The sequence below is a fragment of the Pseudophryne corroboree genome, chromosome 10 (assembly GCF_028390025.1).
Source record: "Pseudophryne corroboree isolate aPseCor3 chromosome 10, aPseCor3.hap2, whole genome shotgun sequence".
Taxonomy (NCBI): domain Eukaryota; kingdom Metazoa; phylum Chordata; class Amphibia; order Anura; family Myobatrachidae; genus Pseudophryne; species Pseudophryne corroboree.
The window spans coordinates 93,558,982-93,585,773 of NC_086453.1; the positions used below are offsets into that span (position 1 = coordinate 93,558,982).

General features: G+C 48.2%; 1 protein-coding gene across 2 annotated transcripts in view; it reads right to left on the reverse strand.

Moving 5' to 3' along the window:
* Window positions 1–8,617: 8,617 nt before the first annotated feature.
* LOC134966110 (apolipoprotein C-I-like) overlaps window positions 8,618–26,792 on the reverse strand; it is a 29,871-nt gene continuing 11,696 nt past the window's right edge. For both annotated transcript variants that reach the window (XM_063942596.1, XM_063942597.1), the window contains exon 4: window positions 8,618–8,781. In XM_063942596.1, the coding sequence (XP_063798666.1) occupies window positions 8,733–8,781 (49 nt within the window). In that variant the 3' untranslated portion in view covers window positions 8,618–8,732. The remainder of the gene's footprint in view (window positions 8,782–26,792) is intronic.

Consider the following 26,792-nt stretch of genomic DNA (forward strand, 5'->3'; position numbering starts at 1 on the left):
ATACCTATGTATGGTTTTTGTGGTAGATTAGGATTTTTTCTGCCACCATATTCGATTAATATTATATGCTAATTTAATATTTTCTTTTACAGGTTTTTTCTAGTGGTTAGGGTTACAATAAATAGCTAACAATTTTCTGCCAAATTCAAGTCTCCATGTCTTTATTCTTAGTATAAGGGTATAGGATGTTTAATCTGTTAGAATGGAGGCACACATCAGCCATTAGGAGGTTTAGGAGAATAGAATGACAGGCATGGGAATGGAGAGAGTTAAACCTCCTGTGATGGGTGTGGGCCAGAATGGCATGACAGGTTACAGCCAATTATAGTTAGGGGAGGGAACAGTATACATAGGAGATGCATAGGGCATTAGGGGTCTCTTTTAGTTTGCCTTCCCGCCCTCCCACCCCATTTTAGTTTAAAAAGGCACGGAGTTTTGTGGCTTTAGGTTGTTAGTAGTGGTTTTCTCGTTGGCTATTTGTTTGGCGGAAAAGAACTAGAGATGAGCGCCGGAAATTTTTCGGGTTTTGTGTTTTGGTTTTGGGTTCGGTTCCGCGGCCGTGTTTTGGGTTCGACCGCGTTTTGGCAAAACCTCACCGAATTTTTTTTGTCGGATTCGGGTGTGTTTTGGATTCGGGTGTTTTTTTCCAAAAAACCTAAAAAACAGCTTAAATCATAGAATTTGGCGGTCATTTTGATCCCAAAGTATTATTAACCTCAAAAACCATAATTTCCACTCATTTTCAGTCTATTCTGAATACCTCACACCTCACAATATTATTTTTAGTCCTAAAATTTGCACCGAGGTCGCTGTGTGAGTAAGATAAGCGACCCTAGTGGCCGACACAAACACCGGGCCCATCTAGGAGTGGCACTGCAGTGTCACGCAGGATGGCCCTTCCAAAAAACCCTCCCCAAACAGCACATGACGCAAAGAAAAAAAGAGGCGCAATGAGGTAGCTGTGTGAGTAAGATTAGCGACCCTAGTGGCCGACACAAACACCGGGCCCATCTAGGAGTGGCACTGCAGTGTCACGCAGGATGTCCCTTCCAAAAAACCCTCCCCAAACAGCACATGACGCAAAGAAAAAAAGAGGCGCAATGAGGTAGCTGTGTGAGTAAGATAAGCGACCCTAGTGGCCGACACAAACACCGGGCCCATCTAGGAGTGGCACTGCAGTGTCACGCAGGATGTCCCTTCCAAAAAACCCTCCCCAAACAGCACATGACGCAAAGAAAAAAAGAGGCGCAATGAGGTAGCTGACTGTGTGAGTAAGATAAGCGACCCTAGTGGCCGACACAAACACCGGGCCCATCTAGGAGTGGCACTGCAGTGTCACGCAGGATGTCCCTTCCAAAAAACCCTCCCCAAACAGCACATGACGCAAAGAAAAAAAGAGGCGCAATGAGGTAGCTGACTGTGTGAGTAAGATAAGCGACCCTAGTGGCCGACACAAACACCGGGCCCATCTAGGAGTGGCACTGCAGTGTCACGCAGGATGTCCCTTCCAAAAAACCCTCCCCAAACAGCACATGACGCAAAGAAAAAGAAAAGAAAAAAGAGGTGCAAGATGGAATTGTCCTTGGGCCCTCCCACCCACCCTTATGTTGTATAAACAGGACATGCACACTTTAACCAACCCATCATTTCAGTGACAGGGTCTGCCACACGACTGTGACTGATATGACGGGTTGGTTTGGACCCCCACCAAAAAAGAAGCAATTAATCTCTCCTTGCACAAACTGGCTCTACAGAGGCAAGATGTCCACCTCATCATCATCCTCCGATATATCACCGTGTACATCCCCCTCCTCACCGATTATCAATTCGTCCCCACTGGAATCCACCATCTCAGCTCCCTGTGTACTTTGTGGAGGCAATTGCTGCTGGTCAATGTCTCCACGGAGGAATTGATTATAATTCATTTTAATGAACATCATCTTCTCCACATTTTCTGGATGTAACCTCGTACGCCGATTGCTGACAAGGTGAGCGGCGGCACTAAACACTCTTTCGGAGTACACACTTGTGGGAGGGCAACTTAGGTAGAATAAAGCCAGTTTGTGCAAGGGCCTCCAAATTGCCTCTTTTTCCTGCCAGTATAAGTACGGACTGTGTGACGTGCCTACTTGGATGCGGTCACTCATATAATCCTCCACCATTCTTTCAATGGTGAGAGAATCATATGCAGTGACAGTAGACGACATGTCCGTAATCGTTGTCAGGTCCTTCAGTCCGGACCAGATGTCAGCATCAGCAGTCGCTCCAGACTGCCCTGCATCACCGCCAGCGGGTGGGCTCGGAATTCTGAGCCTTTTCCTCGCACCCCCAGTTGCGGGAGAATGTGAAGGAGGAGATGTTGTTGACAGGTCGCGTTCCGCTTGACTTGACAATTTACTCACCAGCAGGTGTTTGAACCCCAGCAGACTTGTGTCTGCCGGAAAGAGAGATCCAAGGTAGGCTTTAAATCTAGGATCGAGCACGGTGGCCAAAATGTAGTGCTCTGATTTCAACAGATTGACCACCCGTGAATCCTTGTTAAGCGAATTAAGGGCTCCATCCACAAGTCCCACATGCCTAGCGGAATCGCTCCGTGTTAGCTCCTCCTTCAATGTCTCCAGCTTCTTCTGCAAAAGCCTGATGAGGGGAATGACCTGACTCAGGCTGGCAGTGTCTGAACTGACTTCACGTGTGGCAAGTTCAAAGGGCATCAGAACCTTGCACAATGTTGAAATCATTCTCCACTGCGCTTGAGACAGGTGCATCCCACCTCCTATATCGTGCTCAATTGTATAGGCTTGAATGGCCTTTTGCTGCTCCTCCAACCTCTGAAGCATATACAGGGTTGAATTCCACCTCGTTACCACTTCTTGCTTCAGATGATGGCAGGGCAGGTTCAGTAGTTTTTGGTGGTGCTCCAGTTTTCTGTACGTGGTGCCTGTACGCCGAAAGTGTCCCGCAATTCTTCTGGCCACCGACAGCATCTCTTGCACGCCCCTGTCGTTTTTTAAAAAATTCTGCACCACCAAATTCAAGGTATGTACAAAACATGGGACGTGCTGGAATTGGCCCAGATTTAATGCACACACAATATTGCTGGCGTTGTCCGATGCCACAAATCCACAGGAGAGTCCAATTGGGGTAAGCCATTCCGCGATGATCTTCCTCAGTTGCCGTAAGAGGTTTTCAGCTGTGTGCGTATTCTGGAAACCGGTGATACAAAGCGTAGCCTGCCTAGGAAAGAGTTGGCGTTTGCGAGATGCTGCTACTGGTGCCGCCGCTGCTGTTCTTGCGGCGGGAGTCCATACATCTACCCAGTGGGCTGTCACAGTCATATAGTCCTGACCCTGCCCTGCTCCACTTGTCCACATGTCCGTGGTTAAGTGGACATTGGGTACAGCTGCATTTTTTAGGACACTGGTGACTCTTTTTCTGAGGTCTGTGTACATTTTCGGTATCGCCTGCCTAGAGAAATGGAACCTAGATGGTATTTGGTACCGGGGACACAGTACCTCCAACAAGTCTCTAGTTGGCTCTGCAGTAATGATGGATACCGGAACCACGTTTCTCACCACCCAGGATGTCAAGGCCTCAGTTATCCGCTTTGCAGTAGGATGACTGCTGTGATATTTCATCTTCCTCGCAAAGGACTGTTGGACAGTCAATTGCTTGGTGGAAGTAGTAAAAGTGGTCTTACGACTTCCCCTCTGGGATGACCATCGACTCCCAGCAGCAACAACAGCAGCGCCAGCAGCAGTAGGCATTACACGCAAGGATGCATCGGAGGAATCCCAGGCAGGAGAGGACTCGTCAGAATTGCCAGTGACATGGCCTGCAGGACTATTGGCATTCCTGGGGAAGGAGGAAATTGACACTGAGGGAGTTGGTGGGGTGGTTTGCGTGAGCTTGGTTACAAGAGGAAGGGATTTACTGGTCAGTGGACTGCTTCCGCTGTCGGCCCAAGTTTTTGAACTTGTCACTGACTTATTATGAATGCGCTGCAGGTGACGTATAAGGGAGGATGTTCCGAGGTGGTTAACGTCCTTACCCCTACTTATTACAGCTTGACAAAGGGAACACACGGCTTGACACCTGTTGTCCGCATTTCTGGTGAAATACTTCCACACCGAAGAGCTGATTTTTTTTGTATTTTCACCAGGCATGTCAACGGCCATATTCCTACCACGGACAACAGGTGTCTCCCCGGGTGCCTGACTTAAACAAACCACCTCACCATCAGAATCCTCCTGGTCAATTTCCTCCCCAGCGCCAGCAACACCCATATCCTCCTCATCCTGGTGTACTTCAACACTGACATCTTCAATCTGACTATCAGGAACTGGACTGCGGGTGCTCCTTCCATCACTTGCAGGGGGCGTGCAAATGGTGGAAGGCGCATGCTCTTCACGTCCAGTGTTGGGAAGGTCAGGCATCGCAACCGACACAATTGGAGTCGGACTCTCCTTGTGGATTTGGGATTTCGAAGAACGCACAGTTCTTTGCGGTGCTACTGCTTTTGCCAGCTTTAGTCTTTTCATTTTTCTAGCGAGAGGCTGAGTGCTTCCATCCTCATGTGAAGCTGAACCACTAGCCATGAACATAGGCCAGGGCCTCAGCCGTTCCTTGCCACTCCGTGTGGTAAATGGCATATTGGCAAGTTTACGCTTCTCCTCCGACAATTTTATTTTAGGTTTTGGAGTCCTTTTTTTACTGATATTTGGTGTTTTGGATTTGACATGCTCTGTACTATGACATTGGGCATCGGCCTTGGCAGACGACGTTGCTGGCATTTCATCGTCTCGGCCATGACTAGTGGCAGCAGCTTCAGCACGAGGTGGAAGTGGATCTTGATCTTTCCCTAATTTTGGAACCTCAACATTTTTGTTCTCCATATTTTAATAGGCACAACTAAAAGGCACCTCAGGTAAACAATGGAGATGGATGGATTGGATACTAGTATACAATTATGGATGGACTGCCGAGTGCCGACACAGAGGTAGCCACAGCCGTGAACTACCGCACTGTACTGTGTCTGCTGCTAATATATAGACTGGTTGATAAAGAGATAGTATACTCGTAACTAGTATGTATGTATAAAGAAAGAAAAAAAAACCACGGTTAGGTGGTATATACAATTATGGATGGGCTGCCGAGTGCCGACACAGAGGTAGCCACAGCCGTGAACTACCGCACTGTACTGTGTCTGCTGCTAATATATAGACTGGTTGATAAAGAGATAGTATACTCGTACCTAGTATGTATGTATAAAGAAAGAAAAAAAAACCACGGTTAGGTGGTATATACAATTATGGACGGGCTGCCGAGTGCCGACACAGAGGTAGCCACAGCCGTGAACTACCGCACTGTACTGTGTCTGCTGCTAATATATAGACTGGTTGATAAAGAGATAGTATACTCGTAACTAGTATGTATGTATAAAGAAAGAAAAAAAAACCACGGTTAGGGGGTATATACAATTATGGACGGGCTGCCGAGTGCCGACACAGAGGTAGCCACAGCCGTGAACTACCGCACTGTACTGTGTCTGCTGCTAATATAGACTGGTTGATAAAGAGATAGTATACTCGTAACTAGTATGACTATAAAGAAAGAAAAAAAAACCACGGTTAGGTGGTATATACAATTATGGACGGGCTGCCGAGTGCCGACACAGAGGTAGCCACAGCCGTGAACTACCGCACTGTACTGTGTCTGCTGCTAATATAGACTGGTTGATAAAGAGAAGATGTCTATGTAACTATGTATGTATAAAGAAGAATGAAAAAAATCCACGGTTAGGTGGTATACAATTATGGACGGACTGCCTGCCGAGTGCAGACACAGAGGTAGCCACAGCCATGAACTACCGTACTGTACTGTGTCTGCAGCTAATATAGACTGGTTGATAAAGAGAAGATGTCTATGTAACTATGTATGTATAAAGAAGAATGAAAAAAATCCACGGTTAGGTGGTATACAATTATGGACGGACTGCCTGCCGAGTGCAGACACAGAGGTAGCCACAGCCGTGAACTACCGTACTGTACTGTGTCTGCAGCTAATATAGACTGGTTGATAAAGAGAAGATGTCTATGTAACTATGTATGTATAAAGAAGAATGAAAAAAATCCACGGTTAGGTGGTATACAATTATGGACGGACTGCCTGCCGAGTGCAGACACAGAGGTAGCCACAGCCGTGAACTACCGTACTGTACTGTGTCTGCAGCTAATATAGACTGGTTGATAAAGAGAAGATGTCTATGTAACTATGTATGTATGAAGAAGAATGAAAAAAAACCACGGTTAGGTGGTATACAATTATGGACGGACTGCCTGCCGAGTGCAGACACAGAGGTAGCCACAGCCGTGAACTACCGTACTGTACTGTGTCTGCAGCTAATATAGACTGGTTGATAAAGAGAAGATGTCTATGTAACTATGTTTGTATAAAGAAGAATGAAAAAAATCCACGGTTAGGTGGTATTACAATTATGGACGGACTGCCTGCCGAGTGCAGAGACACAGAGGTAGCCACAGCCGTGAACTACCGTACTGTGTCTGCTGCGACTGGATGATAAATGATATAAAAAATATATATATATCACTACTGCAGCCGGACAGGTATATATTATATATTATATAATGACGGACCTGCTGGACACTGTCTGTCAGCAGAATGAGTTTTATTTTTATAGAATAAAAAAAAAAAAAACACACAAGTGAAGTCACACGACGAGTGTTTAACTTTTTCAGGCAATCACAATATAAGTATACTACTAACTATACTGGTGGTCAGTGTGGTCAGGTCACTGGTCAGTCACACTGGCAGTGGCACTCCTGCAGCAAAAGTGTGCACTGTTTAATTTTAATATAATATGTACTCCTGGCTCCTGCTATAACCTATAACTGGCACTGCAGTAGTGCTCCCCAGTCTCCCCCACAATTATAAGCTGTGTGAGCTGAGCAGTCAGACAGATATATAATATATATAGATGATGCAGCACACTGGCCTGAGCCTGAGCAGTGCACTGCACAGTGCACACAGATATGGTATGTGACTGACTGAGTCACTGTGTGTATCGCTTTTTTCAGGCAGAGAACGGATATATTAAATAAACTGCACTGTGTGTCTGGTGGTCACTCACTATATAATATATTATGTACTCCTGGCTCCTGCTATAACCTATAACTGGCACTGCAGTAGTGCTCCCCAGTCTCCCCCACAATTATAAGCTGTGTGAGCTGAGCAGTCAGACAGATATATATAATATTATATATAGATATTAATAGATGATGCAGCACACTGGCCTGAGCCTGAGCAGTGCACACAGATATGGTATGTGACTGACTGAGTCACTGTGTGTATCGCTTTTTTCAGGCAGAGAACGGATATATTAAATAAACTGCACTGTGTGTCTGGTGGTCACTCACTATATAATATATTATGTACTCCTGGCTCCTGCTATAACCTATAACTGGCACTGCAGTAGTGCTCCCCAGTCTCCCCCACAATTATAAGCTGTGTGAGCTGAGCAGTCAGACAGATATATATAATATTATATATAGATAATAGATGATGCAGCACACTGGCCTGAGCCTGAGCAGTGCACACAGATATGGTATGTGACTGAGTCACTGTGTGCTGTGTATCGCTTTTTTCAGGCAGAGAACGGATTATAAAGTAAACTGCACTGTCCTCACTAGTAAACTCTCTCCACTCAGTCTCTACACTTCTACAGTAACAGTACTCCTCCTAGTCAGCTCCAGTAAATCTCTCTCAGTCTCTTATAATCTAAATGGAGAGGACGCCAGCCACGTCCTCTCCCTATCAATCTCAATGCACGTGTGAAAATGGCGGCGACGCGCGGCTCCTTATATAGAATCCGAGTCTCGCGAGAATCCGACAGCGTCATGATGACGTTCGGGCGCGCTCGGGTTAACCGAGCAAGGCGGGAAGATCCGAGTCTGCTCGGACCCGTGAAAAAAACCATGAAGTTCTGGCGGGTTCGGATTCAGAGAAACCGAACCCGCTCATCTCTAAAAAGAACGGCAGGTTCTGGTTTGGTTTGTTAGTCACAGTTTTTACGGTGTTGGTGTGGTTTAGGTGCACTCACCTCCATTGACTTTTAAGGCCGCTAGATCACCTGACAGGGGGCAGCGTCATCACCCATCAGGGTGGGTAGTCAGTGTGGACTGTGGAGGTCTGAGTTGGATACCTATGTATGGTTTTTGTGGTAGATTAGGATTGTTTTAGTTTTAATGTCTTTGAGGTTATCTTCTGTGGGTTTTTAGCCGTTCTTTTTTCTGCCACCATATTCGGTTAATATTATATGCTAATTTAATATTTTCTTTTACAGGTTTTTTCTAGTGGTTAGGGTTACAATAAATAGCTAACAATTTTCTGCCAAATTCAAGTCTCCGTGTCTTTATTCTTAGTATAAGGATATAGGATGTTTTTACTGTTAGAATGGAGGCACACATCAGCCATTAGGAGGTTTAATAAATGTACACCCCTTGAATTGTTCAAGTGGAACGTTGCTTGCTTTTTTCCTTTCCTCCCAACCCAGAATCAGCGTCTATCTGTTCAAAACTATATATGAAATAATAACACACAGTTTCAAACAACATACAGTTTATTAAGTTGTTATAACATTTGAGCTTGTTGTTGAAAAATAGTTACAGCCCCAATCAGGAGTTAGGGTTTCTCAGTGGAATGATTGATGTTCATCACTAGGACAACTTGTCTTTAATTTTCTGGAATGTGTCGCTGAAAAAGTTCCTATTGGAAAAAAAACAAAAAGTTGTGCATTTAAAAGAGGGTAATAATATGAAATTATGAACACATAAAGTTTTTGTTTTAGGGATGAAAATATGTTCTTTGTGTTGAGCATTTTAATGGTATACCTCCTCTATTATGGCATGTACTATAGCTGTCAGTTATAGTGAGAACGCCCATCTACATCAGGAAGTACTTAAATCCGGACATAACGCTTATGACGGTGAATCGGCAAACAGGTTTTATTTTAATTATATTATGGCAAGTGCCTGATTAGTATCATCAAAACTAGAATGCAAATAGCAAGCTAAGCTGTCCTTTTTTGTTTACTCTCTCGACGTCTTGACCATTCTTCCTTCTGTACTGAAGACTCTATGACATACAGTACTTGCCTAATATTCCGGAACTGCTGGGAGGCTCCAGAAAATTGGGTAGTGCTCCTGGCCCCCAGGAAAGTGGGCAAGTCTCCCCTGCACACCCGCTACCCCCGCCACCCAGCCGCCCACTTGCCGAGTAAAGTGGGTGGACCAGGTGGCTGATGATGCAATTTGCACCAAATAGCATCATGTAGCCACCTCGGCAGTGGGGTGTGGCTATAATGATGCAAACATGCAGCCACACCCCCACCCCAAAGCCTCTTGCACCGTGTCATATCCCCTCTCCGCCTCATATGTCAAGCCACGCCCCCTACTCAGCATCTCCCACTGCTGTACCGACGTGGAGGGGGCAGCCATAAAGTTGCCAACTCTGCTCTAGGATGAATCCAGTGAGTAGATTTTCAATGAACAGCAGATTTTGAATACACTCCTTGGTCCTGATTCAGAGGTGGACACTAATGCAAGTGCAAATGTGTCTTTTTACACAATGCAACTGCACCTTTATGCTAATGCCCCAGCCGATGGTGGTTTTTGTAGTGCCATTTGGAGGAGCTAGGGGGTGAATCCAGGTAAGATGGCTCTCAATTTAGATATATTTTTGGAAGTGCTATTATCAGTGGCCTTACAGTATATGGCCCAGAGTGGGTACTGTTATCATGCAGTGTTAGGGACCACCAGTATCAGAGAAGCCTTGCAAATAAATGTTACTAAGATCTCTGAATTATCTGCCACCATGAAGTGTTCAAATCTTATTGCTAATACTCCGTGGTGCTCTGGGGAAAACCTATTTTGTGTCCACCGGTTGTGAGTGCAAAGATGCCCACTGGCTGCTGTGCTAATCCAGGCATACTACCACATACCTCCCAACCGTTCTGATTCCTGCAGGACAGTCCCACTTTTCAGATACTGTCCCGCTGTCCAACCTGCAGGCTGCAGCATCCTATGGGGGGGAAGGGTGGTTGGTTGTGAGTCTTTGATGGCCACTGCTCTGTTCAGCAAAGCAACAGGTCATCCCTGAATACATGGCGTGCACATCTAAACAGTGCAGGGAGGTGATCCGGAGGTGATCCGGAGGCTACCCAGCGGCTCAGCGAGCACTGGGCACGCCTCCATAATGACAAGAACAGGGGACATGCAGCTTGGCCATGCCCTCCCACCCAAGCCCACACCCCCATCCAGTCGAGGTTACACTCCCTTTTTGGTGCACAGGCTTCCTGGTTTGGAGTGCCCAAATGTTGGGAGGTATGTTATTGGACGCACATCGTTGAACTTAATTCATCCCTATGGAGGTGCATAAAGTCAGTCTGAACATGGCCACCAAAATAAGCGCAACTGCAGAAAATGCCACACCTGCTGTCCATGACATGCCTGCATCTGGCTAGCCATGCCCGTCGCCACCCAGGAGTGCCTACCAAAACTGTCTCTCATTGCGTCCAAATTCATCCTGCATCCACCAGTGGTAATCATCAGGATGCATGCACAGACTGAAAACATCCGCTGCTTCTGTCCGATGCCACATCTGCGTCCACCTCTGAATACGGCCTATTATATTATTGTCATTAAGTTAGATCAGTGTTTCCCAACCTTGGCCCTTAGCCACTTAACTGATGATTTTTTTCCCCAAAAAACTCTCAGAAATTGTCTGGGTTTTTTTGTGAGTGAATTAGATGAAGAACACGAATTTAACCTTATCCAAAATGATTTTTGTTAAAAAATCTCCCCCCCCCCCCTAATTTTCCCAAAAACATCGGAACATTGATCAGGAACATCGTAACCATCAGAACATCGGTAACATCGCGACTTTAGTTTTTAGAGCCCGGACAGCTGCCAAGTACACAGGGGATGATTTAAACTTACCAGCGGCTGCTATTGTCTGCAGTCACTGGGGATGGGGAATCCTGCCGTGCTGATGATCATCAGCACGGTAACACTGGGGTCCCTCTGAGAGCAGCAGCGGAGGGAAGTTTCCCTTCCCTGCCACTGCTAACAGTTTATCTGACTGGTCGCGTCCTGTGCAACCAGGTCAGATAAAGCACTTGCAGGCATGGTCGCATCTGATTGGTTAAGGTACACTAAGTGGTTAAGGTACACTAACAGTCCAAGTTTTAAGGACCTTTGCTTGAGCACATATAGTTAAATTATTGGAGGTACTAAAACTGAGGTACTAAGTAAGTCACATGTGCCCAAGAGTAGATATCTCTAAAACCTGGACTGTTAGCGTGCCTTGAGGCCCAAGGCTGGGAAACACTGGTTAGAGGGAACAGACCAGAGTGATGAGGGCAAGGCATTTCTCCACGTGGATAACCAGGGGTTAAAGAGAGCCAGAAGAGGGCCTGCGTTCTGTCTGTAGTACGTTCCGCTCTCTGCCGGCCCATCTTACCAGGCCACAGCACTGTGTACAGCATGTGCTGTGGCTGCCTGCTTGAAGGAGCTGCCTGCCACCACATCTCCCACATCAATAAATGTGGCGAGCTGGCAGTGCTAGACAGTGTGAGTGGCTCCGCTAACACCGCCTCCTGCAGACCCCCTCTAGGCATTGGCGGTGATGACACAGTGACACCGTCTATCTGCTGCCAAGGGAAGAGGAGCCGCCAGTGTGCTGAGAGGAGAGACACATCACAGGAGCCACGCAGTGAAAGAGCTGCATGGGGGAGCCACATGAGGGAAGATAGGCTGCAATGCTGCATGAGGGGGAGCAACATGAGGGGCGGGATGTACTAAGCGGAAAATGCGGTAAACCCCCTGTTTACCGCATTTTCCTGATGTACTATCCCCCGGCCGGCAGGTCAGCGCCGCGGCGGGGTTCGCCAGCTGTAGCTGGCGATAGTCCATAGAAGCCTATGGGCTTCTCTCCGCAGCGCTGTGTGAGGGATCCGATCGGATCCCTCCCAGCATGCCTTGCGGCCACCCCCGTCACCCTGCGCATGTGCAGACTGACTCCTGGGGCCGAATCCCGGAAGTTAGGCTGCCGCTGTGCATCGCGGAGGACAGCTCTTATCGGAAGAGCTGTCCTCCGCAATGCTGATCGCATATGTAAGTACATATGCGATCAGCATCGTGGCACAGGACGGCGATGGGCGGCGATGTACATTAGTACATCCCGCCCGAGGTGAGATGAGCTGCATGGGGAAGCCATATGAGGGAAGAAATCTGAGGTGGGAGAGCTATGTGAATGGGCAGAAATCTGTGTGATGGATACTCTGTCAAGGTGAGAGAAGTGAGGGGATAAGTTGTATGAGGGAAGAGCTGTGTCGGGAAAGAGCTCTGTGAGGGATACGATGAGACGGGGAGAACTGTGTGAGGTGTAAACTGTGTAGGGGGAGCTGTGTATAAGCGGCACTACAACTGTGGACAGTACGGATGGTGTAATGGTTAGCATTACTGCCTCACAGCACTGAGGTCATGGGTTCTATTCCCACTATGGCCCCAACTGTGTGGAGTTTGTATATTCTCCCCGTACTTGCGTGGGTTTACTCCGGGTACTCTGGTTTCCTCCCACAATCCAAAAATATACTGGTAGGTTAATTGGCTTCCATCAAAATTAACCCTAGTGTGAATGTGTGTGCGTGTACATGTGATAGGGACTATAGATTGTAAGCTCCACTAGGGCAGGGACTGAAGTGAATGGGCAAATATTCTCTGTAAAGCGCTGCGGGATATGTGTGCGCTATATATGTAACTGGTAATAAATAAATAATAATAAATATATGTATAAGGGGCACTACTACTGTGGGAATTGTATTTAAGGGGCACTACTGTGAATAAGGGGCACTACTGTGTGACTTAATGTGAATAAGGGGCACTACTGTGTGTTGTAATGTGAGTAAGGGGCACTACTACTGTGGGAATTGTATTTAAGGGGCACTACTGTGAATAAGGGGCACTACTGTGTGACTAAACGTGAATAAGGGGCACTACTGTGTAGCATAATGTGAATAAGGGGCACTACTGTGTGACTAAATGTGAATAAGGGGCACTACTGTGTGTTGTAACGTGAGTAAGGGGCACTATATGGTGCAATATGAATTAGGTGCACTACATGCGGTGTAATAAGAATAGGATTGTGCTACTGTATATTGGAATTGGGGGTACTATTGTATGGTCATGCCGCTTCCCTGTGAGACCACGCCCCTTTTTGTGCCGCACACCTTCGACACGCACTGTTCCTTTAGAAACTCTGAGAGGCAGGGCACAAATATATAATTTGGGGTGACAGGGGAAATGAGTTCCACCACCTCTTCGGGACCACTTTAAGCCCTGTGGACAGGGTCAGACTGGCCCACAGGGGAACAGGGGAAACCACCTGTGGGCCCTACTGCCTGTGGGCCCTCCTCCTCCTCTAGGGATCAAGTTCCAGACTATCCTAGTGCACTGGATTTATGCATTATACATATGTTACATTATACTTCACAATAATTTGGTTTATTATATATTCACCAAGGGGCACAGAACATGTAATGGTTAGCCAAACCTCTATGGTGGCTGGCCACGCCCCTACTGGAACCTGGCTACACCTTTAAGCATGGGCCCCTACATCAGCATTCCCCCGGTGGGCCCTTCATGCCCCAGTCTGACACTGCCTGTGGATAACTGTTCTTAAGCCTTCTTAAGCCTTAAGATTCAAATAGCTGCTGTTTGCGTTGTGCACTTTACATGGGAGAACAGACTGCACAAGTTGACCTGAAGCTAACTGAATCTGCCCCAAAATGTTCATCAAGAGGGAAAAAAGTTGACATACAGTAAGACAAGTTAAGAATATGTATTTATATCATAGTACAATTATTAGTACATTTTCTTATACAATATGATATTTGTGGAATTCGCAATGGACTACTCTAAGGGTGCATACACACGGTGAGATTCGGACTTATCCGATTCTCACCGTGCGACAGGGGGCCGGGTCGGCACTTAGCCAGTATCGCAAGCACATAATAACTGTGCTTGCGATGCTGGCTATGTGCGATTTCAATCCTGACTATCTCTTCTATAGAGATAGTCAGGATTGACTTGCCTGCACAGCCTATTTTTTCTTCCGATGCCGACCGCGCGGGGCCGTGCATCGGCATCGGATCGGGATCGCAAGGTGACTGTCACCTTGCGATCTGCACTATATTTTCTTCCGATTCTGACTATATAGTCAGAATCGGAAGAAAATATCTTACCGTGTGTACACACCTTAAGACAATATTGAAAAAAGTTTTATGAATTATGACAGTGGTTACCAAATTTTCTCAGTTCATGGCAGCCTTAGGCCCAGATTTATCAAGCATTGGAGAGTGATAACTTGCATGGTGATATTATTGCAGTAAATGTATGAAGCAGTGATAAGACTGGAAAAGTGAGCCAGTGCAGAAGTTGCCCATGGCAACCAATCAGCATTGACGTAACATTTATAATTTGCATACTATACAATTGTACGGAGCAGCTGATTGGTTGCCATGGGCAACTTCTCCACTGGCTCAATTCTCCACTCTTATCACTGCTTCATACATTTACCTGAAAGTACTAACCAGTCAGCTCCTGTCATTTTTTAAACACCTCATGTAACATGACAGTTAGGAGTTGATTGACTGGCAAAATATCACCGTGCAATTTATCACTCTACAAGGCTTGATAAATCTGGGCCATATGTTGTCATTCCGAGTTGATCGCAGCCAGCAACTTTTTGCTGCTGCTGCGATCAACTAGTACATGCCAGGGGCGGAACTACCGGAGACAATGGAGGCCCTAATTCCGAGTTGTTCGCTCGCAAGCTGCTTTTAGCAGCTTTGCACACGCTAAGCCGCCGCCTACTGGGAGTGAATCTTAGCTTATCAAAATTGCGAACGAAAGATTAGCAAAATTGCGAATAGACACTTCTTAGCAGTTTCTGAGTAGCTCCACACTTACTCGGCAACTGCGATCAGTTCAGTCAGTTTCGTTCCTGGTTTGACGTCACAAACACTCCCAGCATTCTCCAGCCACTCCCGCGTTTTTCCCAGAAACGGTAGCGTTTTTCCGCACACACCCATAAAACGGCCAGTTTCCGCCCAGAAACACCCACTTCCTGTCAATCACATTACGATCACCAGAACGAAGAAAAAACCTTGTAATGCCGTGAGTAAAATACCTAACTGCATAGCAAATTTACTTGGCGCAGTCGCACTGCGGACATTGCGCATGCGCATTAGCGACTAATCGCTCCGTTGCGAGAAAAATATAACGAGCGAACAACTCGGAATGACCCCCGGAGTCTTTTGCCGCCGGGCTTCAGCCCTGAAAGGGGCACTTCATCCATTGTTCCCCGGCCGTTCCGTGCCCTTTTAACTATAGTAAATACAGCAGCTGCCAGATGGAGGGCAGCCGCGTCAGCGGAGGCAGCGTGTACAGCGCAGTGACTAGTAACAGGCTCCGCTGTACTATCATCACCCAGCATGGCTTCCCCGCTGTTCCCCACCGCTAGCTGCAGCACTGCCAGCGGTGGGGAACAGCAGGGAAGCCGTGCTGGGTGATGATAGTACGGCAGAGCCTGTTACTAGTCCCTGCGCTGTACACGCTGCCTCCGCTCCTTCACACACTGCCACAGCACATACAGCAAGCCGGGCAGCGGCCAGCGCTGTAGCTGCCCGTCTGCACGCTCCGCCCCCTCCCGGCTCCCGGCCACTACTTCTGCTGTACCAAGTGATCCCAGCCGAAACAAGAGAAGACCAGCGTGGGGAGCGGAGAGGCAGAGGTATGGGATGGGGTGCGTGGCTGGGAAGTGGCTGAGTGTCCTCTGTCCTGTTACTCATGTACAGTATGTAATGTAACAGAACACCTGCTGCTGTCACCGCTTACAGAGTCCTTTTGACTAAGCTTGGCTCTCTCTCCTTCCCTGTTCTCACCCCATCCCTGCCACCCCTGTGCTGGCCCTGTCTCCCCTCTCTCCTGTCCCCCCTGTCCTGTCCTATTCCTGTCACCCCTGTCCTATCCCTGCCACCTCTGTGCTGGCCCTGTCTCCCCTCTCTCCTGTCCCCCCTGTCCTGTCCTATTCCTGTCACCCCTGTCCTATCCCTGCCACCTCTGTGCTGGCCCTGTCTCCCCTCTCTCCTGTCCCCCCTGTCCTGTCCTATTCCTGTCACCCCTGTCCTATCCCTGCCACCTCTGTGCTGGCCCTGTCTCCCCTCTCTCCTGTCCCCCCTGTCCTGTCCTATTCCTGTCACCCCTGTCCTATCCCTGCCACCTCTGTGCTGGCCCTGTCTCCCCTCTCTCCTGTCCCCCCTGTCCTGTCCTATTCCTGTCACCCCTGTCCTATCCCTGTCACCCCTGTGCTGTCCCTGTCTCCCCTCTCTCCTGTCCCTGTCACCCTTGTCCTGTCCTATCCCTGTCACCCCTGTCCTATCCCTGCCACCTCTGTGCTGTCCCTGTCTCCCCTCTCTCCTGTCCCTGTCACCCTTGTCCTGTCCTATCCCTGTCACCCCTCTCTCCTGTCCCTGTCACCCCTGTCCTATCCCTGTCACCCCTGTGCTGTCCCTGTCTCCCCTCTCTCCTGTCCCTGTCACCCTTGTCCTGTCCTATCCCTGTCACCCCTCTCTCCTGTCCCTGTCACCCCTGTCCTATCCCTGTCACCCCTGTCCTGTCCTATCCCTGTCACCCCTGTGCTGTCCCTGTCACCCCTGTGCTGTCCCTGTCACCCCTGTGCTGTCCCTGTCTCCCCTCTCTCCTGTCCCTCTCACCGCTGTCCTATCCCTGTCACCCCTGTGCTGTCCCTGTCTCCCCTCTCTCCTGTCCCTCTCACCCCTGTCCTATCCCTGTCACCCCTGTGCTGTCCCTGTCACACTTGTGCTGTCCCTGTCTCCCCTCTCTCCTGTCCCTCTCACCCCTGTCCTATCCCTGTCACCCCTGTGCTGTCCCTGTCACCCCTGTGCTGTCCCTGTCTCCCCTCTCTCCTGTCCCTCTCACCCCTGTCCTATCCCTGTCACCCCTGTGCTGTCCCTGTCTCCCCTCTCTCCTGTCCCTCTCACCCCTGTCCTGTCCTATCCCTGTCACCCCTGTCCTATCCCTGTCACACCTGTGCTGTCCCTGTCTCCCCTCTCTCCTGTCCCTCTCACCCCTGTCCTATCCCTGTCACCCCTGTGCTGTCCCTGTCACACCTGTGCTGTCCCTGTCTCCCCTCTCTCCTGTCCCTCTCACCCCTGTCCTGTCCTATCCCTGTCACCCCTGTCCTATCCCTGCCTCCCCTCTCTCCTGTCACCCTTGTCCTGTCCTTCTCACCTCTTACCGGCCCTGTCATCTCTCTCAGCTGAACCTTCTGTACAGTCCCTGTCACCCCTGTCCTGACCCTGTCACACCTGTGCTGGCCCTGTCACCCCTCTTTCCTACCCATGTACTGTCCCATCCCTGCCACCTCTGTGCTGGCCCTGTCTCCCCTCTTTCTTGTCACCCCTGTCCTGTCCTTGTCACCTCTGTGCTGCAGGCCCTGTCATCTCTCTGCTGACCCTTCCGTTCTGTCCCCTCTGTCCAGTCCCTGCCACCCCTGTCCCTGTCAACTCTGTCCTGGCCGTGTTAACCCTCTCTCCTATCCCTTCAGTTCTGTCCTGGTATCTCTTTCCTGGTTCTGCCCATGTCACCCCTGCCCTGTCCCTGTCCTCTCTGTCCTGGCCCTGTCACCTATGTCCTGGTCCTATCACCTCTATCTTGGGTCTCTATCTTGGTCCTGTCATTTTTGTTCTTCCCCACTGTACTGTCCCTGTCATCTCTGTATTGGCCCTGTCACCTCTGTCCTGTCCCCAACACACTTCTCTCCTGTCCCCTATATTCTGTCATGGCCTTGTCATCCCTGTTCTCTCCCTGTCCCCTCTGTCCTGGTCCTGTCACCCATCTCTTCTGCCCCTCTGTTCCGTCCTGGCCCCGTCACCTCTGTCTTAGTCTGTCCTGGCCTCACTGGACTTTCCCTTTCATCTCCGTACTTGCCCTGTCACCTCTGTCCTGGCACTTTTTTTTTCGAGGGGTAGGGGCACCAAGCTCTAACTTGCCTCCGGGCGACGAGGATGAACTTACGCTACTGGTACACACCTATGGGGGAGTGTATTTTAGCTTAGCAGGGCTGCGATCGTTTGTGCAGCCCTGCTAAGCTAAAAAAAATTCAAGCAGAAGTAGACTATGCCTATACCTACTTACCCTGTGCGACGATCCCTGCGATGCTGAAGCCGCCTCTGACGTCAGACATCAGCCCTCCGTTCTCCTGGACACGCCTGCGTTTTCCTTACCACTCCCCGAAAACGACAGCCAACGGTCCGGATTTGCCCTGGAACGCCTTCTTCCTGTCAATCTTCTTTGCGGTCGGCTCTGCGACCGCTTCCTTCGTTAGACGCGATGTAACCCGGCGACGCCAGTCGCCGGACAACATCACGAACATGCACTGTGGCCGCCGCGCATGCGCATTCCGGACCCGTTCGCACCGCAGCAATAAACCGGTGTGCGAACGGGTCGGAATGACCCCCATAGTGTTTTTGTTTTGCGGTACACCTAGGCCAAGGGGTCGATTCAAATTTAGTTGAGGTTCTGTTGGAACCACCTGTGCTAATGTAACACTAACAAAAACAATAACCTCTTGTGTATGCAGTGCTTAATTGAATCTCATTACACTGCACATGTGCAGAAGCGCTGCAGCATCCAGAAAGTGAAGTGAAGGGATCGCATTAGGGACCAATTCTATCACATCGCAGGGACAAGTATCGTTCGGAGCCCATGTCCGTGGATGTGATTTTTCATACAGTGGCAAATCTTAATTTATAATTGCCACAGTTAGCTGTGATAAGAAATTATAATTATCAGGTCTAAGACACAACAAAAAATATATATGTCCCTAAAACTCAATGAGAACAGTATGAGGTCTAGTAAAGGCAAAATATATGCCATTATTATAATTTCAACTAAGTTCTTACTACCTGGATGACTAAATTGTAGGTCAAGGAGATGCCTATGTTCTTAATGTTCATAATGTTAAAGCCCACAGTCAACAAGGAGAGGGGACAGGGCTGTGGCGGAAACACCCACTTTGATTGGCAAGAGGGCAGTTCTTGCTGTAATTTCTATAGAAGTGAAGCAAACATCCATGTTCACGAGTGCTCCTGCTACACCAGGTAACTGACCCTCTAATAGGGTAATAATGTATAAATTGAGTGCTCAGGGTGGGATGTACTAAAGTATAAAGGCGGTATTCCTAGCTGAGGGGGATCCCTTCCAGCATCCCCTGTGGCAGCTGCATGAGTCTGCGAATGGGCAGATGGACTCCCGGGTCATAAACCCGGAAGTTGAGGGACTGGCGCTGATCGCAAAGGACAGCTCTTATTGGGGGAGCTGTCCTTTATGCTACTAATCGCATATGTTAGTACATATGCGATTAATATGGATGCGATATGTGGCAGTATGTACGCACAAGGTTAGTACATCCCGCTCTCAGTCTGGAACCTACCCCTAGAGGAGGGGTGTGCCACCAGGCAGTGCGGACCATCAGGAATTCCCCTGTACCTCTGTGGGCCAGTCCAAAGCCAGCTCAAAGCTCTACTGCTGATGAAAACAGGTTATAGGGCTTTTCACTAGAGATGAGCGGGTTCGGTTTCTCTGAATCCGAACCCGCCAGAACTTCATGTTTTTTTTCACGGGTCCGAGCGACTCGGATCTTCCCGCCTTGCTCGGTTAACCCGAGCACGCCCGAACGTCATCATGACGCTGTCGGATTCTCGCGAGGCTCGGATTCTATCGCGAGACTCGGATTCTATATAAGGAGCCGCGCGTCGCCGCCATTTTCACATGTGCATTGAGATTGATAGGGAGAGGACGTGGCTGGCGTCCTCTCCGTTTAGAATTAGAATAGATTAGAGAGACACTTGATTTACTAATTTTGGGGAGCATTAGGAGTACTCAGTAGTGTGTACAGTGCAGAGTTTTGCTGATAGTGACCAGTGACCACCACTTTTATTTATAATCCGTTCTCTGCCTGAAAAAAGCGATACACAGCACACAGTGACTCAGTCACATACCATATCTGTGTGCACTGCTCAGGCTCAGGCCAGTGTGCTGCATCATCTATATATATTATATATCTGTCTGACTGCTCAGCTCACACAGCTTATAATTGTGGGGGAGACTGGGGAGCACTACTGCAGTGCCAGTTATAGGTTATAGCAGGAGCCAGGAGTACATAATATTATATTAAAATTAAACAGTGCACACTTTTGCTGCAGGAGTGCCACTGCCAGTGTGACTAGTGACCAGTGACCTGACCACCAGTATATAATATTAGTAGTATACTATCTCTTTATCAACCAGTCTATATTAGCAGCAGACACAGTACAGTGCGGTAGTTCACGGCTGTGGCTACCTCTGTGTCGGCACTCCGCAGCCCGTCCATAATTGTATATACCAGTGACCTAACCGTGGTTTTTTTTTCTTTCTTTATACATACATACTAGTTACGAGTATACTATCTCTTTATCAACCAGTCTATATATTAGCAGCAGACACAGTACAGTGCGGTAGTTCACGGCTGTGGCTACCTCTGTGTCGGCACTCGGCAGCCCGTCCATAATTGTATATACCACCTAACCGTGGTTTTTTTTTCTTTCTTTATACATACATACTAGTTACGAGTATACTATCTCTTTATCAACCAGTCTATATATTAGCAGCAGACACAGTACAGTGCGGTAGTTCACGGCTGTGGCTACCTCTGTGTCGGCACTCGGCAGCCCGTCCATAATTGTATATACCACCTAACCGTGGTTTTTTTTTCTTTCTTTATACATACATACTAGTTACGAGTATACTATCTCTTTATCAACCAGTCTATATATTAGCAGCAGACACAGTACAGTGCGGTAGTTCACGGCTGTGGCTACCTCTGTGTCGGCACTCGGCAGCCCGTCCATAATTGTATATACCACCTAACCGTGGTTTTTTTTTCTTTCTTTATACATACATACTAGTTACGAGTATACTATCTCTTTATCAACCAGTCTATATATTAGCAGCAGACACAGTACAGTGCGGTAGTTCACGGCTGTGGCTACCTCTGTGTCGGCACTCGGCAGCCCGTCCATAATTGTATATACCACCTAACCGTGGTTTTTTTTTCTTTCTTTATACATACATACTAGTTACGAGTATACTATCTCTTTATCAACCAGTCTATATATTAGCAGCAGACACAGTACAGTGCGGTAGTTCACGGCTGTGGCTACCTCTGTGTCGGCACTCGGCAGCCCGTCCATAATTGTATATACCACCTAACCGTGGTTTTTTTTTCTTTCTTTATACATACATACTAGTTACGAGTATACTATCTCTTTATCAACCAGTCTATATATTAGCAGCAGACACAGTACAGTGCGGTAGTTCACGGCTGTGGCTACCTCTGTGTCGGCACTCGGCAGCCCGTCCATAATTGTATACTAGTATCCAATCCATCCATCTCCATTGGTTACCTGAGGTGCCTTTTAGTTGTGCCTATTAAAATATGGAGAACAAAAATGTTGAGGTTCCAAAATTAGGGAAAGATCAAGATCCACTTCCACCTCGTGCTGAAGCTGCTGCCACTAGTCATGGCCGAGACGATGAAATGCCAGCAACGTCGTCTGCCAAGGCCGATGCCCAATGGCATAGTACAGAGCATGTCAAAACCAAAACACCAAATATCAGTAAAAAAAGGACTCCAAAACCTAAAATAAAATTGTCGGAGGAGAAGCGTAAACTTGCCAATATGCCATTTACCACACGGAGTGGCAAGGAACGGCTGAGGCCCTGGCCTATGTTCATGGCTAGTGGTTCAGCTTCACATGAGGATGGAAGCACTCAGCCTCTCGCTAGAAAACTGAAAAGACTCAAGCTGGCAAAAGCACCGCAAAGAAGTGTGCGTTCTTTGAAATCCCAAATCCACAAGGAGAGTCCAATTGTGTCGGTTGCGATGCCTGACCTTCCCAACACTGGACGTGAAGAGCATGCGCCTTCCACCATTTGCACGCCCCCTGCAAGTGCTGGAAGGAGCACCCGCAGTCCAGTTCCTGATAGTCAGATTGAAGATGTCAGTGTTGAAGTACACCAGGATGAGGAGGATATGGGTGTTGCTGGCGCTGGGGAGGAAATTGACCAGGAGGATTCTGATGGTGAGGTGGTTTGTTTAAGTCAGGCACCCGGGGAGACACCTGTTGTCCGTGGGAGGAATATGGCCGTTGACATGCCAGGTGAAAATACCAAAAAAATCAGCTCTTCGGTGTGGAGGTATTTCACCAGAAATGCGGACAACAGGTGTCAAGCCGTGTGTTCCCTTTGTCAAGCTGTAATAAGTAGGGGTAAGGACGTTAACCACCTCGGAACATCCTCCCTTATACGTCACCTGCAGCGCATTCATAATAAGTCAGTGACAAGTTCAAAAACTTTGGGTGACAGCGGAAGCAGTCCACTGACCAGTAAATCCCTTCCTCTTGTAACCAAGCTCACGCAAACCACCCCACCAACTCCCTCAGTGTCAATTTCCTCCTTCCCCAGGAATGCCAATAGTCCTGCAGGCCATGTCACTGGCAAGTCTGACGAGTCCTCTCCTGCCTGGGATTCCTCCGATGCATCCTTGCGTGTAACGCCTACTGCTGCTGGCGCTGCTGTTGTTGCCGCTGGGAGTCGATGGTCATCCCAGAGGGGAAGTCGTAAGCCCACTTGTACTACTTCCAGTAAGCAATTGACTGTTCAACAGTCCTTTGCGAGGAAGATGAAATATCACAGCAGTCATCCTACTGCAAAGCGGATAACTGAGTCCTTGACAACTATGTTGGTGTTAGACGTGCGTCCGGTATCCGCCGTTAGTTCACAGGGAACTAGACAATTTATTGAGGCAGTGTGCCCCCGTTACCAAATACCATCTAGGTTCCACTTCTCTAGGCAGGCGATACCGAGAATGTACACGGACGTCAGAAAAAGACTCACCAGTCTCCTAAAAAATGCAGTTGTACCCAATGTCCACTTAACCACGGACATGTGGACAAGTGGAGCAGGGCAGGGTCAGGACTATATGACTGTGACAGCCCACTGGGTAGATGTATGGACTCCCGCCGCAAGAACAGCAGCGGCGGCACCAGTAGCAGCATCTCGCAAACGCCAACTCTTTCCTAGGCAGGCTACGCTTTGTATCACCGCTTTCCAGAATACGCACACAGCTGAAAACCTCTTACGGCAACTGAGGAAGATCATCGCGGAATGGCTTACCCCAATTGGACTCTCCTGTGGATTTGTGGCATCGGACAACGCCAGCAATATTGTGTGTGCATTAAATATGGGCAAATTCCAGCACGTCCCATGTTTTGCACATACCTTGAATTTGGTGGTGCAGAATTTTTTAAAAAACGACAGGGGCGTGCAAGAGATGCTGTCGGTGGCCAGAAAAATTGCGGGACACTTTCGGCGTACAGGCACCACGTACAGAAGACTGGAGCACCACCAAAAACTACTGAACCTGCCCTGCCATCATCTGAAGCAAGAAGTGGTAACGAGGTGGAATTCAACCCTCTATATGCTTCAGAGGTTGGAGGAGCAGCAAAAGGCCATTCAAGCCTATACAATTGAGCACGATATAGGAGATGGAATGCACCTGTCTCAAGTGCAGTGGAGAATGATTTCAACGTTGTGCAAGGTTCTGATGCCCTTTGAACTTGCCACACGTGAAGTCAGTTCAGACACTGCCAGCCTGAGTCAGGTCATTCCCCTCATCAGGCTTTTGCAGAAGAAGCTGGAGGCATTGAAGAAGGAGCTAAAAGGGAGCGATTCCGCTAGGCATGTGGGACTTGTGGATGCAGCCCTTAATTCGCTTAACAAGGATTCACGGGTGGTCAATCTGTTGAAATCAGAGCACTACATTTTGGCCACCGTGCTCGATCCTAGATTTAAAGCCTACCTTGGATCTCTCTTTCCGGCAGACACAGGTCTGCTGGGGTTGAAAGACCTGCTGGTGACAAAATTGTCAAGTCAAGCGGAACGCGACCTATCAACATCTCCTCCTTCACATTCTCCCGCAACTGGGGGTGCGAGGAAAAGGCTCAGAATTCCGAGCCCACCCGCTGGCGGTGATGCAGGGCAGTCTGGAGCGACTGCTGATGCTGACATCTGGTCCGGACTGAAGGACCTGACAACGATTACGGACATGTCGTCTACTGTCACTGCATATGATTCTCTCAACATTGATAGAATGGTGGAGGATTATATGAGTGACCGCATCCAAGTAGGCACGTCACACAGTCCATACTTATACTGGCAGGAAAAAGAGGCAATTTGGAGGCCCTTGCACAAACTGGCTTTATTCTACCTAAGTTGCCCTCCCACAAGTGTGTACTCCGAAAGAGTGTTTAGTGCCGCCGCTCACCTTGTCAGCAATCGGCGTACGAGGTTACATCCAGAAAATGTGGAGAAGATGATGTTCATTAAAATGAATTATAATCAATTCCTCCGCGGAGACATTGACCAGCAGCAATTGCCTCCACAAAGTACACAGGGAGCTGAGATGGTGGATTCCAGTGGGGACGAATTGATAATCTGTGAGGAGGGGGATGTACACGGTGATATATCGGAGGGTGAAGATGAGGTGGACATCTTGCCTCTGTAGAGCCAGTTTGTGCAAGGAGAGATTAATTGCTTCTTTTTTGGGGGGGGTCCAAACCAACCCGTCATATCAGTCACAGTCGTGTGGCAGACCCTGTCACTGAAATGATGGGTTGGTTAAAGTGTGCATGTCCTGTTTTGTTTATACAACATAAGGGTGGGTGGGAGGGCCCAAGGACAATTCCATCTTGCACCTCTTTTTTCTTTTCTTTTTCTTTGCATCATGTGCTGATTGGGGAGGGTTTTTTGGAAGGGACATCCTGCGTGACACTGCAGTGCCACTCCTAGATGGGCCCGGTGTTTGTGTCGGCCACTAGGGTCGCTAATCTTACTCACACAGTCAGCTACCTCATTGCGCCTCTTTTTTTCTTTGCGTCATGTGCTGTTTGGGGAGGGTTTTTTGGAAGGGACATCCTGCGTGACACTGCAGTGCCACTCCTAGATGGGCCCGGTGTTTGTGTCGGCCACTAGGGTCGCTAATCTTACTCACACAGTCAGCTACCTCATTGCGCCTCTTTTTTTCTTTGCGTCATGTGCTGTTTGGGGAGGGTTTTTTGGAAGGGCCATCCTGCGTGACACTGCAGTGCCACTCCTAGATGGGCCCGGTGTTTGTGTCGGCCACTAGGGTCGCTAATCTTACTCACACAGCTACCTCATTGCGCCTCTTTTTTTCTTTGCGTCATGTGCTGTTTGGGGAGGGTTTTTTGGAAGGGCCATCCTGCGTGACACTGCAGTGCCACTCCTAGATGGGCCCGGTGTTTGTGTCGGCCACTAGGGTCGCTAATCTTACTCACACAGCTACCTCATTGCGCCTCTTTTTTTCTTTGCGTCATGTGCTGTTTGGGGAGGGTTTTTTGGAAGGGACATCCTGCGTGACACTGCAGTGCCACTCCTAGATGGGCCCGGTGTTTGTGTCGGCCACTAGGGTCGCTTATCTTACTCACACAGCGACCTCGGTGCAAATTTTAGGACTAAAAATAATATTGTGAGGTGTGAGGTATTCAGAATAGACTGAAAATGAGTGTAAATTATGGTTTTTGAGGTTAATAATACTTTGGGATCAAAATGACCCCCAAATTCTATGATTTAAGCTGTTTTTTAGTGTTTTTGGAAAAAAACACCCGAATCCAAAACACACCCGAATCCGACAAAAAAAATTCGGTGAGGTTTTGCCAAAACGCGTTCGAACCCAAAACACGGCCGCGGAACCGAACCCAAAACCAAAACACAAAACCCGAAAAATTTCAGGCGCTCATCTCTACTTTTCACCCTATATTGGATATCAATTCACAAAACTGGTATTAAATGATTTATCCACTTTAAATAGTATTGTGCCCAAATGACTTCTGTATTCTCTGGGATGATCAGTTTCCATTGCATTGAGCATGGCCCCAGTATTTACAATTAGTGGACTATTTACTAAGCCTTGGATGGAGATAAAGTGGACAGAGATAAAGTTCCAGCCAATCAGCTCCTAACTGCCATGTCACAGGCTGTGTTTGAAAAATGACAGTTAGGAACTAGTTGGTTGGGACTTTGGGGGACATGTACTAAGCAGTGATAAAAGTGGAGAAGTGAGCCAGTGGAGAAGTTGCCCATGGCAACCAATCAGCATTGATGTAACATTTATAATTTGCATACTATAAAAGTGTACAAAACAACTGATTGGTTGTCATGGGCAACTTCTTCACTGGCTCACTTCTCCACTTTTATCACTGCTTAGTACATGTCCCACTAAATCTCCGTCCATTTTATCTCCATCCAAGGCTTAGTAAATAGACTCCTGTGTCCCATAAGCCAGAGTGTGACCACCTACACCACTGTACGCTCATTCTGCATCACTGCACACTAATGACTATCAGCGTAGTCGTCCTCTAACCACGGTAAGCACAATATAAGATATCTTGTAGTAACTGGAATTGCTACCGCTTCATGTGCGATTCGGAATCAGGCCATATATTTCTGAAAGGATTTCTCCAGAACATAGGGGTATATTTACTAAAGTGCAGGTTTGTAGCAGTGGAGATGTTGCCA